General features: G+C 41.6%; 1 protein-coding gene across 1 annotated transcript in view; it reads right to left on the bottom strand.

Moving 5' to 3' along the window:
* The window catches only part of LOC134647131 (copine-8), a 105,684-nt gene extending 90,798 nt beyond the window's left edge, over positions 1-14,886 (bottom strand). The window contains exon 1 of the mRNA XM_063501323.1: positions 14,695-14,886. Coding sequence (XP_063357393.1) covers positions 14,695-14,792 — 98 coding nt within the window. The 5' untranslated portion in view covers positions 14,793-14,886. The remainder of the gene's footprint in view (positions 1-14,694) is intronic.
* Between the last annotated feature and the right edge of the window lie 1,071 nt (positions 14,887-15,957).

The raw sequence follows: 15,957 nt of genomic DNA, 5'->3' as shown, positions 1-15,957 counted from the left end.
GGTTGGGAGCATCTTTTGGCGTTGATGGCGCCTTTATAGACGTACAAGCTGCCATTTCACCTATACCATCAGAGACGTAGTTATTCTCCACTATAGTCTGGAGGACACAGTGTCCATATTTTCTAAACAGAATTTCAAATTCCAATTCGACAAACCGCAGATGAGTTTTCCACTTTGCTCAGTCATTTTAAACAAACTTTGGCCGAGCCGAGCAGCATTTCTAGATGTTCACATAGGTCTTCTTCAGTCCACAACCTTGTTCTAATCTGCGTTTGTGGCTGCACGGTGAACTGTGTTCACAGCCAGTGATTTCCTGAGCCCATGCAATGACTTCCATGACACAATCATGCATTTAATGCAGTGCTACTTGAGGCCCTGAAGATGATGATCATCAAATACTGATTTTCAGCCTTGCCACTTGCAAACAGAGATTTCTCCAGATTTTTATAATCTTTTGATCATATTATGTAATGCATATAATAAGACATTCAAAGGTTTCACAATTTTACATTGAGGAACATTAGTGCGAATTCTTTTTCCAAAATTTGTTACTTCTGTGAAACTCTAAATCTCTAAGATGCCCCTTTTATACAACGTCATGTTACTGACCCATTGCAAGTTAACTTAAGCAGTTGCAAAGCATTCTTCTTTTTGGAGATACAAAATGGTGTCATTTAGTAAGGGAAGTTTTAAATGTCTGGCTGACTAGTCTCAAATATCCCCACTAGGGCTGGGCTATATCATACTGTTCACGGTAATACCTGTGTAATTTTGGGCAACGATAGAAAAATGAAATATCACGATAGAATATGGGTAAAACGCGCATGCGCAGTGCTTTTGTTTACATACGCACATGGCGGCGACGCAGAATGAGAAGAGCGAAAGCGGATCGTTGAATGAAACGGATGAACCAGAATTGGTTTGTAAAAATGCTGCAACTTCAGTGGTGTGGAACTGGTTTAGCTTTCGTCCGTCAGATACACAACAAAGTACTATTTTTGGTAGAGCGTGCTAGCGGGCCGTCGTTATTACTGTGTTGTTTGGAAAATACGGCACACTTAAAATCAATCCTTTGATTTTTCTGAAAATCGACAGTGCCCCTTATAATCCCGTGTGCCTTATGTATGAATTCTGGTTGTGTTTACTGACCTCGAAACGATTTTATGTGCTACACGGCGCTCGAAGAGCAAAGTCATCCATCAGCTCGAAAATCTGTCAAATGTTTCAGTACGACTTTGCTAAGCTACGAAGCCACACCGTTTGATGGATTGTCGGAGCATTACGGCTATCGTAGGCAGGAGCCTCGCGGAGTGATACGTACTGTGCTTCAACATAATATTACCGTATTGTGTGTGTATAACCTCTTTTTAAGTTCTGTGGATATTATACATGGTTATGCTGAGGATATGTCGGTCAATTTCCACTGGAAATGCCTTTTGGTTAAACTGTCAAGGAATTTGCATTTGCACTGTTAAATTTTTATATAACTGCCGCCCCAGCAGACCACACCATAAAAGATGGCTGAGGCCACCACAGAGTCATAGAAGGTCTTCAGGAGTGGGCCCTCCACTCCAAACGACCTGAGTCTCCGCAGCAGGTACAGTCTGCTCTGCCCTTTCCTGTAGAGGGCGTCTGAGTTATGAGTCCAGTTATATCGTCAGTTATATTGTTATCGCAAATTTTCAAATGTATATCATGATAAATATATTTGGTCATATCGCCCTGCTCTAGTCCTGAGCATTAATTCCTGCTCTGTTTACTCCTTCTTTTCTCCCTAACTCTCTTCCTCTCTCCTTTCTGTCGTTCTCTAGGTTTGACCATGACCTGAATAGGCTTTGTGCAAACTACACCATCTCACTGAACTAGTTACAGTTACACACATGTAGACACGCACAAAACCACACAGGACATCCTGTGTATGGTCCAGTGATTTTCCAGTTCAGCTACTCCCGATGTACACTGCCTCACTGATGCACAACCTGTACTCACATGCACAACTGAACAGGAACTACCCAATTACTGTATTAATACTTCAGATTTAACAACTCTTCGTACATCAGCTTAATAACACACACAGGCAAGTCGGCGATACTGAGACAGCGCTACTGTAAGGGTGTAAATCTAGACAGTTCTTGTCTTAAAGAGTCAACTATAAATACATCAGAACAGTACTGCATAATCAGTACGAAAAATGGCTACTGAAGAATATAGTACTTACGTACATACGTTAGGTTGTCTATGCATGAAAAGGGTGGGGGGAAAAAAACATCTTATAAATGTAAGATGTGATTTTTCACAACTAACTATGCTATCCATAAATATCCAAATAAACACAGTATGTGCTGACAGTGTAGTGCCACAAGGAAAAACAATTACTACCAATCCTGGCATATTACAGGAGATCTATCGTGCTTTTTCTTTGACTCTGTCATGCATTTACAGTTACCGTGGTCAATACTCATATTAGTTTTGAACAGTAACCAACAAGTAACCACTGAGTCAAAAGCTGAGTCAGGCTTCAGGTTACTCTAAATGCTCTGTTTCACTGTTTTCTTCCCCATCTTGGCCTTGCATTATGTCATAGAGATAGAGGGCATCTAAGGCACAGCGCTCAGGCTGTGAGCACAGATGCCCTGCCCATCTGCTCAGTCAGCCAATCACAAGAAGGCTGGCTAAAAAAAAAAGTCTCAAAACTACAGAAGCACAAAAGATGAATAAAAATTTCTTAAACTCTGAAATATGGCCCACAATAAAAATAAACTGAGCAAGACAGGACCCGTTCAAGCAAGCATACCAACAGCTAGAAGGAGCAATAACTGTTATCCACGAGGTTAACATCAGTTTTCTTATAAATGCAAAAGCAATTTATATATATTATATATAAACTGGCACAAATGGAATCAAATGTAACACTTAACAAATAGAAATGCTAAAAATAAATTAGAAAGTGATTCCAAAAGAAAAGCGAATTCTTCTTTTTCCTGTAAGTGCAGACCTGCCAACCCTGAGCCAGAAAAGCCACCGTGAGCTGTGAGCTGCTAAAAGACTCGAGTGTTTATGCTGCGGGAAACCTTTTCACCTCGCTGGGAGTGCTCTCATTAAATGTTAATACCAAAAATAATGCTTAATGGAGCTTTAAGGGCTTGTACCGAGAAGCGAATTCTCCTATTATCACAAGACTGCTGACAGAGAGGAAGGCTTTGCAATTTTTTTTCTCCCCAACAGTCTATTTAAAAATGAATCTGTAAACACTAAAATGGTTTAGAAATCATGGGGTTTCCATCACCGCGGGATTCACTTACTGAGTTTATGCACGTGTGCGAGTGTGTGGCCACGCTTAGCAACAGACCAGGAATATTCTTGGAAACACGTGGAGCGAGAAGAAACAACTGGGCATGCTCAACCGCTCTCAACAGGTCGCTGAGCACCGAGCTACAGGTACCTGCTTCTTGTCTAGCTCTCCTTTGTGCCCCCCCTTCTCATTTTTACTGATTTATCCCAAAAAAATTTTCATTTGTTACAGAGCGTGAAGTAAAGCACATGCTGGCACAATCAATCCCCCCCCTCACGGTTTCTCCCTCACACACACACACACACACACATATTGAAGGAGAGCATCAGCAGCTTGTATTCTCTCTCTGCTTCTCTAGGAGGGATGCCCTAATTCTTCCTGACAAGGGCTGGGAGAGCCAAGAGAACATCTCCACACACACAAACACGCGTGCCGAAATGTGCCACGCCACTATCACTCACGCACGGCACACAGCTACACATCTGTGCTAGTGGCATTTTACCTTAATCGCCTTTGTCACCGCTTTCAGTGCAGTTTAGTCCAACTTGGCTAGCTTCCTCCATCAACACATGTCGCTGGCCTACGTATGACCGCAACTGCTAAAAAGGAATGAAGGTCAAATGTTTTCACCCAATTGAGAGCCGCCGAGCGTGACGTGCTTTGTCTGATAATATATATTAGTTTTAGATCTTTACGATGCCGTGTTTTGTTATAATACAGCAGATGATAACGGAGGCTCGATCAGATAGAAATTCCTTGTGCTTGTGTTAGTGTGTTTGCGACTGATTAGCGGTGTGTAATTTTCCATGCACACGTAGCGAGGCTACCCAGAGCTGGTGTGGGGGATAAGAGTGAGGAAGTGAGGAGGATGGAGGCATTTCTCTTTCTTTGTGCAGTGCCAACCTTCTTCCTTTCCCGTGTGTGTGCATGTTAGCTTCTGCCTGCTTGCAGTGTTATCAGTGGGGGGGGGGGGGGGTCAGGCTTGTGTTTGTGCATGTGAGAGAAGACATGCTTGGATGTGCAGGCTGAAGCTGGGGGCTTCTACATGAGGGAGACAGACAGGGAGAGCAGCAGCATCCCTGGAGGAATTCAAGCAGCCTCTATGCTATGTGACCAGGATGGAGATGACTTCATTAGGCCAGTCAGTTTCTCTCTCCCTCCCCCTCCTTCTGTCTTTGCCTTCCCCTAGCTGTACATAAAGCTGCGAGGGAGATCTACTGTATGTCAAGTAATCTTACTTGTCAAATAGTCCAAATCTGGGTCGCAATAGCAATCTGAAAGCTTGGCTTGTTGTGTTTTTGTGAGACAGCATGGAAAAAAAATCCCAATCTGATACAGCCACTTCTCCATCCAGATATCAAACACACAAAATGTCAAAAAAATCTAATTGGCCGAGCAGAATCCACGGGAGATGTTGTGATTTGTTTTATTTTACCTTTATGTCCCACAGGAGGCGACTGACATCGGCGTGGAAATAAAATGTCAGAGCATCAAATGTGACTGAATTTTATATGTGTGTGCTGAAAATGTCATCAGCTGTCTGACTGATGGAGGGGGGGCACAAGGCAGCACAAATGCCTGCAAGAGTGTGTGGGCAGGCGCGACTGGTTAAACACTTTGAAATGCATGTGTGCACATACAGTGTGTGTAATGTAGGTGTCAGCCCATATGGAGTCCTTCAGCTGAATGGCTCCATATGGGCTTTTTTTTTTCTGTACATCTAGGGAGTTGCTGATGGATGACTTTGCTCTTCTCTACTGTTCTTTGATGGACCATTGAGTCGGTACTTTTATTGCCTGTGTCGACCAGAAGGTCAACAGGTCTTACTGCATAGATCTTACTGGGACTCAGTCTCCACTAAATAATTTCAGGAAAATGACATCTTAATGAAAAAAATCAGATATAAAATGACTAAAGAACAGCTAGAAGCATGCGAAACAGTGTAAACGTCAAGTATAGAGTCAGCTGAGTCCATAAAGTCAAGCTCAGCTACAGTCCCAGCAGATGACCTGATTACTGTGATCTGCTGTATATGAAAAAGAAAAACTCGGTACATGTTAACATTTTCATCTCAGTTCCAGTTTTGAATTTTGAATGGATAAAATTATTGCTGTTTTGTTTTTTTGGTTTTTTTTAATACAGCTACTGGTTCATCTGGTTTTATAAATCAAGTGTACCCCTTTTCCTTTACAGTGCTGCAGAACACATTGCCTCTTATAGGAAGGGGCCAGCAGGGCGAGCAAAGGCGAACTCACAATTTAAGTAAATGGAGGCACTAATCGGCAAACTCCATCTAGAAGAAGTAAAAGGTGTCTGCAGTAAAACGTGTTGCCTGAGACTGCATTTCATTTCCAGATCTTTAAGTAGCACTCAACTGAGGCCTTATCAGGGTGTTAGCTTCACTTATCCACTGCAACTACCCTGCTGGTTTATGACCATTCACAAGTCCACAGCCACCTAGGCCTTGTGTTGCCTCTGTCGCCCCCAGCAAACATCTTGTGGTGCAGGCTGTAGACTGGCAGACAATGGTGCTGGTACTTATGAAACGGGCTTTAAGTCTGTACTTAATAGCTTAGACTATAGAAAACTCTGTGGCCCCCAGCACTTCTTAATTATCATTTTTTAATTTAAACTTTATTAAAAGTTTAAGTAAATCCCCAGGAAACAGAAACTATATCAGGTAATGAATACAAATGCTAAACAACTTACCAAAATAGTCATTAACATTTTTATTTAAATTGTTTATTATAAACCTGCCTACAGTTGAAACTTTGGAACCCACCCCCACCCCAGCTCTCGTTTCACATGCTTCTAATGTTAACAGTGTTACATCTGTTATGCACATGGATGGACACTGAGATCCCAGAGCCACAGCAAGACAATGTTAGCTTTGCTTTATCATAATAAATATCCTGACACTAAATGTGATAAAAAAAAAAAAACAACTGAATATGGTGAAAACAATTTTAGACATCCCTGCTAGGAAAACACAACAAATATAAATTCCTGCAGAATGAAACCGCAACCGGGTCATGGCAGATGGCTGCCCCACCCCGATCCTTCCTGTTAAAAGGGAGTTTTTTCTTCCCACTGATGCCAAGTGCTTGATCAATTGATTTGGGGGTTTCACTCTATTGTTTTAGGGTATTTACCTTACAATATAAAGGTAAACTGTTGTTGTGATTTAGCAATAATAATGAATAAAACTGAACTAAATTAAAATGACAATCTTCCTTTCACTTTAGTGATCCTGATTCAACCCGCTTTTTCACAACTCCAAAGTGACTTACCATCATTTCTTCCTGAGTCCATGAGTGACTCGGGAATAAATAATGTAATCTTACAGCAAGTTGCTGGTGTTAAAGGTATGTGTGTCCTTGAGTCCATGTTTTATCACCTCCATTTAAAATAACACCACAGCTGTCCAACCTTGAGGGTCAGGCCATCATGTACGCTTATTTTCCCTTCACTTATTACTTCAGTCAAGTAGTACATATCTGCTTTCTGTTTTTAATAATGTGTTTGTGTGTGTGTGTGTGTGTGTGTGTGTAGCCCTTGACCTCTGCCAGTGACTTCTCTTAACTGTCTCCGTCAGATCTTTATCAATGCATTTCTTCACCCTTTAGCTTCCCAGCCAGATTCATGGTGCAGAGGGATTGTATTAGCGTGCAGCTTGCATGTTGTGTACAGTACAAATACACACACATGTTGCGGCACTTTGCACATACGCACCTGTCGACTTGCATAGCAAAAAAAACCAAAACCAAACTAAACACCCACAGTGAGCAAACAACAGAAGAACCAAGGTCGATAGTAATTTCCACAGAGTGCATAAATCTTTACTGACTTGAAAGCTCAAACCTGATTACAGAAAAGCACTTCGGCCTATAGCTTGCATATGAGACACTCTCTCGGATGTATATTAACACACTGCGAGAGCAGCTCAGAAAATACTCAGAAAACAGAGCCGGGGTACAACAGAGAAGACAAAAGCATTACTTTCCAGTAGCACAGAAAGGGTTTCTTCAATACAGCTTTGTCTCAGTGATTGCCACCACCACTGTGTTCTCATCCAAAATCATTTGCGCTCCCCGCTGTTGAGAACCGCATGTAAACAGACGAGGGGAGAAAAAGTGATCGGCTGCTGCGTCACTGCACACACACAGTCTTTTGTGCTTTTTGCCGGCATTGAACCAGCGCGCAGCAGGCAATTCCATCTTCCCTTCAAAGTGATGGTTGTCAGCGACGTCTTCAATAAGAGCACTATTATGCGAGCTCTATGGGGCCAAAAAGGTCAACGCAATCACTTCCCATAGAAGGAGTGGGCGTGACCACCCTGAAAATAGATAGCCAAGAGGGTCGTGACTTGTGATGTTAAAGGGCGGGGCTGCTGGTAAGTGGTTCACGAGTAGCGCTCGGAGCAAAATATTAAGCCGGGTGGTAAAATATTTTCCTGTAGCAAGAGAAACAGCAACCCACCTTTGTCCACAACAGCAAGAGAAGCACAGGTATAACTAATGATAGTAAAAGCGATGGAGACATTTAAAAAAAATATACCTGAATCCACCTGTGCACTTCCTGTTATGGCAGGTCAAAAGATCTTCAGGACTTTAAGAGGGGCTTTAAAGGCGCCGCATGCAATCCAAAGCACACGTCTTCAGGCGGTGTTACATTTTAGCTACACTTTATCTCAACAAATATCTTCACACTAAAAACTTTGGTGATAAGAGTCTCATCATGAACGATAACAATTTCAGACGTCACTGCCAGGAATCCACAACAGAGGAACACACGAGTTTACATCTTAACATTAGTCATCCTTTCTCTGGGGGGGTGTTGATGATCAAGAATGCGTTCATAGTGGCTCAACTTTGCAAACTCTTTCTTGTGTGATCCAACCTACATTCTCCCAACCTACTTTTCATCCTTTTCTTGGCAGTGTCCCAATAACTCCAAGTGTCTTCCCTCTGCTTGCTTCTGATTCAACTAATTCACTCTTCGCCCCGTGTCAAAGCCTTGTTTCGTGTTATTTGCCCTCTCACAAACGCTTTGTGATCAATAACACAATATGCCAATAAGGAGAGCCAAATCAATCCGTTTTCCTTGCCTTGGGGAAAGATTACTGCAGACTGGAACACAATATTCATCTTTTTCAATCTTGGTGAAAGTTCAATAAAATATTTGGGTTGTCCTAAATCATCATTGAAAACTTTTAAAAAAGAGGCACAAGGCTTAGCAACAGAGTAACCTGTATGTTTCACGAGAGAAAAGGATTAAACCTGGAGAAGGAAAATGGTGAGGCGGTCTACAACTTCTGAGGAATGGAAATGTGGACCTTACTTTTATATTTATTGCTTAATGTGACGGTAAAATGCAAACTGCACAACTGCTGGTAACAAAGTGACAGTGACACAATACAAGCAACGGCACAGAGAGCATGCTGACACTAAGCCAGTAGTGAAGAGCTGACAATGATGTTAAAGCTCACTTCTAGCACTGCAGCCTTCACTTTTTCCTATACCTGTTTCTACAGCAGAATCACTATGGCGATGCTGGGAAGTGCTCTTTGGGCTGGTTTCAGACTCCGGTGGCTTTGTGTTTGTACTGCACTGAAATAAAAACCTCATGTGTCCTCATTATTATAAGAATTTGTGTTTTTGTGTGGTAATGCAAACTGGTAAACTGGTAATTCTGCAACAATGTATCTCAGGCCTCTTTACAGAGTAATGTAAAAGTAATCTAACGAGCAGTGTATCAAATTACAAACACCATTTAACACTCCCACTATACGACTAACAAAAAGACTAACTTATCTTTTCATAGCATTCATTCCAGCCAGAGAAGTGCCAGATAAAAGTGGTAGCGCTAATGCAAGATTGTCAAACATCAAAACAGTATTTCAGCGTACGCCTGCAGTAGGCTGCTCTTTTACCGCTGCTTTACTGTCCTTTCATATACACAGCTATAGATAACATATTGTCCTAACATTGTAACACTCTGACTAAGCAGAACTGAGTTTGCAAAGCCATTTCATTCTCCATCAAGTCTATGCATATGAAGTAGTGATAAAGCTGTCAGCACAAGATTTTGTGTGTATATATAAACAATATTCAATCAGCATAGTTATTCAGGTGCTGTTGCATCAGCCATGTTGGCAACAGAAGGAGCTTTTTAAGTAAGTTTAATGAAAAACCAAGGAAGGTGATGCAGTTTGATCTCGGTGGCCGTCTTTCTGCAGTTTCAAACTGTCGGTATACACTTGTCAGCATATACTGACAACTCTGCTGCTAAATGAGACCTCTAAAAATAAGAGAAAAGTCAAGGTTTCCCCTAGCTAACAGAATACAACTGACCTCTTGCACAGCATGGCAGGTAAATTATTACCTCACCTGTCCACTACCAGCTGATTTGAGGCTATATGCGCTCTATGTGGGACGCCTCCATTCTCCCATTGCTGCTTAAGCAATAGGTAACAACATGCTACCAGTTCCTAACAGCACTTAAGCAATGGACACACGGTAAAGGTTACATCTGAACTCAGTGTGGGCTCTGCCTCTAACATTAACTGAATTTACATTTTGTTCTTTGATAAACAAAAACACATTTCAATATTTCTACTAATGTACTGAGAGCACAGCAGTTATTGTGAATGCTCAGTGTGGACAAACATTACATTGTATCATGGGATTAGCCTTCCCGTTCTTACAGAGAAATACCAAAAGCTGCAGGACTACTTGTGGTTTAAAGCAGATACAATAACACATTTTTTCAGTGAATCCATTAGGATCACAGCAGTCATGTGTCCCAGCCTTCGGGCCTATACAAATATGACCTTATTTTCAAATTTGGCCTCTTTTCACATTTCAAAACAGTCCCTATTTAAATGACGAACAACCTGCATAGACATGGCAAACAGTATGTTAAGATTCATTCAGATGCAACTGTCATCCATGAAACAATACATATATATATATATATATCATGAAGGTGCACTGCCAATGTTTTGCCAACAGTGATTAGTGTAAGTGCTGCATTTGTCCTCTGCATAACTATACAAGTAAGCAGGACAGAAGCAGATAACTGTTACAGTCATAAGTTACAATGTTTGCAGTTTAAGACACCTTTTTAGCATAAACTGAAGAATAGGATAACATATACTGGGTTGGCCTACTGGACCAATATATATGGCTATTAGTGATCAGCTAGTTGTTGATATTATTGTTTTTGTGAGAAGGAATTTCATTATTTTTGTTGCTGTCCACTTTGTCCTCAAGTCCACTGCTGGGTCGGACCGCATGGTTGAGCGAGAGCTGTGATTAGTACACATCTTGTATGCAGTGGCTTGGAAACCTGCCACTGTGTGGTTGAAGTTAAGTACTGTTGAAGCATCAAAGTGTAAGTCTCACCAGAACGTCTGCTAATCCATGCTAGGTCTACCAGTGGTGTGCTGCTTTGTATTTTTGATTTCTCTAATCACCATAACGGTATACACCCTAATAATTTATTAGGATGCTTTAACTCTGTTGATTTAGAGACTGCAAGCGCTGCATTTATTATCTGTTTGCATCATTCACATCCTTTGGTTTTTGTCCAGTTTAAAACTAAATATATCCCACCTAGGTGATATTTAGCAAGTGGGCGTATGCAGTTCATCTCCTCACACATAGCTCTTTGGATATTATATCAGCAATCGCTAGTATAGTGCTGCTAAATTACCAGTAATCATCATGGCTGGATGGAACATTTTAGCACATTTCCCAACCCATATACTTGTGCAAACAAACTAAAACACTGACCCTACAGTTAAATAGAAAGCAAGTCGTCTGTACTCAACAGCACTCTATTGACTCACTACACATTTCTCGACATTATAAGGCTGGGACAAGCTTTACAAGCAAAGACTTTTTCAATACACTTTAGAATGTTATAAGCTTATGTCTGGGTTTGTGTGCTAAAAAACAAACAAACAGGTGTTTGCTGGTCAGATCGATAACTGTAACAGAATATCTGGACTTGAGGCCATTCACCAGTATACAGTATGTGCGGACAGACAGGCATGCTTGTGTGCTTTTGTGCAACACAGTAGGCAGAGTTGGTAGCGTACTGATTCTAGCTGATACCTCGGGCTCTCCCATCGATCAGCCAAATGTCTTCAGCACACTGCTGACTCCGAGCCGTGGTCTTATTTCCTGTCCCCATAGAATGGGAGCATTATCTGAATTAGTCAGGATTGCAAGTGAAGAGAGTGTATCAATATTTTTGCAATGGTTATGTCAAGACTGACTATACAGCAATTATATGAAGAGATCTACTTCAAGCGCCAGTCTCATCTTCTTTTCTTGACTTCTCTCTTGCGTCATCTCATTGCAGCAGGTCGTTCATGACTCAACGAGTGTCTCCCAGACGTTTGCGTTAGTTTGAGCAGCAATTAAACATGAGTGCTGAAAACGATGACTGCAGAAAACCAGAATGGGCATCTAAAGCTTTTCAAGAATTTGCACTGAAAGGAATTCAAATTAATTCATCATTAATTGGTAGTTTTTGCACTCACTGCCATTAAAAAACACCAAACCCAAGACTTGCAACCATGTTTAACACATTGCAATCCACACTGTCTGATATCATGACCACTCACTCGCATTGTTCTCTCTTAAGCCACTGTCTCACTCTAACACCACCCTACACGCACAGAGGGGAACCTAAAAGTAGTAACCATGGCAATATTCAACACTGCCCACTGGGTCCACTTACAAAAACTATTAAACAACGCACAATGTATATGGTTTAAGCTCACAGAAACATGTAACTGTAGCATTCCTGCCCTCCCTTTGGTCAGAGGTGGGAGGATAGCCACTAAAACACCCCCCGCCCCCTGGGGCTGTGGAGCTGGGTGACTCAGACATTTGCAAACTCTGACAAAACATGTTCATATATACAGCTGGTAGATGACATTATCCCTCTGTTACTAAGGAGATGAAACCTTCTGGAAATACAGTAGCTACAGTGTCTGAGGCACTTGGGTAGCACTTCTACCAGCAGCATCACAACAACTTGTAAAAATTTGGAAAAAACAAAAAAGTAATCTCTGTGGAAACAGTGCTCAAATATAGTGATGTAGCGTCACGGTGCTATGGTCAACTTATTTGGTTAGTATGCTATGATCCAACAAAATTCTAATTGGTTTGACAATTGGAAAACGAGGTAGCCCTACACCAAGAGCCTCCAAAGAATAATCCATTATTTTTAGCTGTGGGTGGAACGTGTGGTTACATTGTAACCTGGGTTTTCTGAGTAAGAGACCATCTCTTCATTCCATACATAAAGAATATGTAATGGAGTGGAACGATAGCCTCGATATGATAGAGAACAGACAACCTGTGAAAAACACCCCCACAGTCTCACTCCTGTGGGATTGCTGGATTACTGAACTTTCACTCAGAGCTCCAAACGCAGTTTTCAGGTATGTAAAGAATATGTACATAAACCTACATTCTTTAAAATGGTCAGCAGGGGGCAACCCATCTTGCTCTATAACCGTAAGCCAATCACAATTAGGCAATGAGCATCTGGTTTCACAGTCATATCCAATTTTTCTTGCCTAGTCGGACTTCAAAACACCAAGATGGAAAGTGATCGCACGGTGGCTACATCCAATCATAATGCATATGCTCAAAATTAATTTACACTATGTCAAAATCTCCAGTGAGGCTGTATTTTGTTAAACCAGATGGGCGAAAATTTTAGTAAACACAATAAAAATCTTACTGCTCAACTCCCGACAAGGTATAGCTTCCAGAAATAGTAAACCAACATACATCTTTTGGGATAATTTGCCAATCTCAGAATCGGCCACCACCAATACACTGGATGTTGTGCCGGTATGATTTTAGTCAACCGTCTTTGGTTGATCACAGCGTGAGTAAAATGTAGCAAGTTAAAATTCCAATAAAAATCAATAACTGACCAAAATTTGAACTTTATTACTGATGAAATTACTGTAAATGATAATTATTAAGACTGTTAACACTTTTAACATTGCTTCTTCTGAAAATTTCAACTTATTGTAATGTGACCCAAGGTACACATTCCGTGGGCAGGTCACCAGTCTATCACAGGATCAACACAGCAACAGACACTCTGACAGCCACACCTCTTTTTTGTGTTTGTTTGGAAAAGCCACAACAATGCTCTGACTATGCAGAGTTACACAACAGCATTTTCAAAAGTGGCTTCACTTCGCTTCATCCTCGGTGTTGAACCTGTGAACCTGGTTTTTTAGTTTCTGGAAGAACTTCTCCTTTTCAAAGAACATTTCTGTTAAACATCTGAATAATTGCGGATTTACATATTTCATATATGCAAACTACACAAACCTCATTTTATCAGAGGAAAATCTTGAACCTCCAACACTGCACCAGTGATGACATTCATCTGCTTTACCGCTTGTATCAGTCTGTCCTAGTCTAAACACTTACGGATCTATCAAGTCATGACAGAGGACATCACTGACAGTGTCTATTTCATTTGACGGCGGTCTCTCTGCCTGCCTCGCACTGGGGCTCTGGAGAGCATGTGTCTGACCCGTGAGGCACACAGCCCCTTGGGTGAAATGTCTAAGATGTCTGGATCTAAATGTTTATGAGCAGGCTGAAATGACAAAAACTGCTTTAGCTGTGCCAAAATAATGTCCTCGTTTGACAGGTGACCGAGCAGCAGCAACTGTCAGCTGTCACAAACTGCGATAACAACACCAAACAACCGGGCAGACAGCGAGGCAGCAAGAAAATCCCAATATAATAAGCAATAACACCTTCTAAGGTGTTACTGCCTAATATATCTTTGGTATCAAATAACACGTTTATACTTCAAGCTTCTGAGCGGTTGTCCCGTTTTCTCTGGTATTACCATGTTATGTAGATTTACGGAGTCAGGTTGGTTTCGTACGTGGCTTATCACACTTAATTGGCTCTATAAATTTAGCTAATACTGCAAAGTTAGCACGTCTTCATAAATGACTCTTTGCTAACCACAGCGAGGTTGCCATATTTCATTAACTTAATCTCTAACAGCCCCGTGTTTGCGTTGTCCTTTTTCATTAGCAGTCATAACTAGTTTTGACAGCTCGTAATTGACGCAAAAGTGAATGATTTCGCTAACACAAAGTAAATGTAATTTCTTCACGCCATAAACTGAAGAGCAGATGCGACGTTTTCCTTCCAGGTGCTGTAAAATCCGCCGAACTGAAACTAAACGCAAACTTGCTCGGAGTTGAAGCCCAGGTGACTTCCAGCTCGGTGTTTTTTTTCTCCCTCGTCTCCCTGTCAGACTTAAAACCAGGTAAAACACACACACACACACACACACACACACACACACACACACACACACACACATTCCCCTACCTGCAGGACACCGTGATTTCAACTTTGGTTGCAGGAACAGAAGGGTTGAGCGGGTCGAAATCTACTATCGACGCCATGCTTAGGAAACTGTTGTTCATCCTGTCGATTTTTTTCCTCCTTTTCCTTTTCCCCTTTTACTGCGGTCCTGCCCCTTTTTACGAGCGCTGAAGGAGGATAGCGAGAAACTGTGTTTGCGCCTCCTCGGCGAGAACTGGAGCAAAGGTGCCAGAGAGAGAGGGGCTGGAAGATGTGATGTCACACTACTCTCTCCTCTCTGTGTGTATTCCTCTCTTTCTATCGCCCTTCCCTCTTTTTCTTTTATTTTCATTCTGCCACACGCTTCCCGTCGGTGTCTTTCTGTCTGTGTCTCACTCCTGTTCAGTTCTGCTGACTTCTATTTCGGTCATTGAATTTCAGCAGCCTCACATTTACAGGCATGGAAGTGCTGACAATGATACAATCGCCAATTACGCAAAAAGAATAAATGTGTCATGAAAAGTATTTCCTGTGCATGTGTGTGTATGTGCACACACACACATATTTCCCCTGGCCCTGTCTCAATACTCTTATTCACACCACTTGAATTCAGTTTAATTCAGTTCAATGTAGGCTTTTGGCTGAAACACCCCTAGCCTCGTCTTCCATGGCCGCATTAACCTCTTAAGAGGCCTAGGGCAACAACATCCCCACTTCACCCTCACCCATCAGCCCTAGGTCATATCATTAATATCGTTTAGCTCAGGCTTGTGAAAAGGCTTGTCCATACATGAATTCTTCTCTCAAGGTAAAAATATCACTTAACTTCTTTCCCCCCTTCTTTATATATACATACCGGGTGAGGCTGTTACCTACAAATGGGGTTGGCATCTTTTACTACAGTCACACAGTGGTTGGAGACTATGGCACCACCTGAAAAAGAAGGGAACTAGATCTGCAACCACTTGCAGTCAGCTGCCATCTTCAAATCAGCTCTGGTGCATTAAGATGGCAGTAAAATGATAATAAGACAGTCCAGTCTGCTTACCAGTTACCAGACTGAATGGGGTCAAAGTGGCAATACATGCAATCTGTTCATGATAATATGACAATTAACTGTGATAAATTGTTAGAAATAACAAATCTGTTGTTGGCTGTTGCAAATCTGTTACCGTCTACACAAACAGAAATTCACAATCGATCCATCCTCTGCTGCTTATCCATATCAGGGTCACGAAATTCAAATTAAACAGAAATCCATATTAAGTACTTATATTCAGAATTCAG

This window comes from Pelmatolapia mariae, linkage group LG17, assembly GCF_036321145.2.
Source record: "Pelmatolapia mariae isolate MD_Pm_ZW linkage group LG17, Pm_UMD_F_2, whole genome shotgun sequence".
NCBI classification, from domain to species: domain Eukaryota; kingdom Metazoa; phylum Chordata; class Actinopteri; order Cichliformes; family Cichlidae; genus Pelmatolapia; species Pelmatolapia mariae.
The sequence above is the reverse complement of the archived record's forward strand: the minus strand, read 5'-3'. Positions and strand labels throughout refer to the sequence as shown.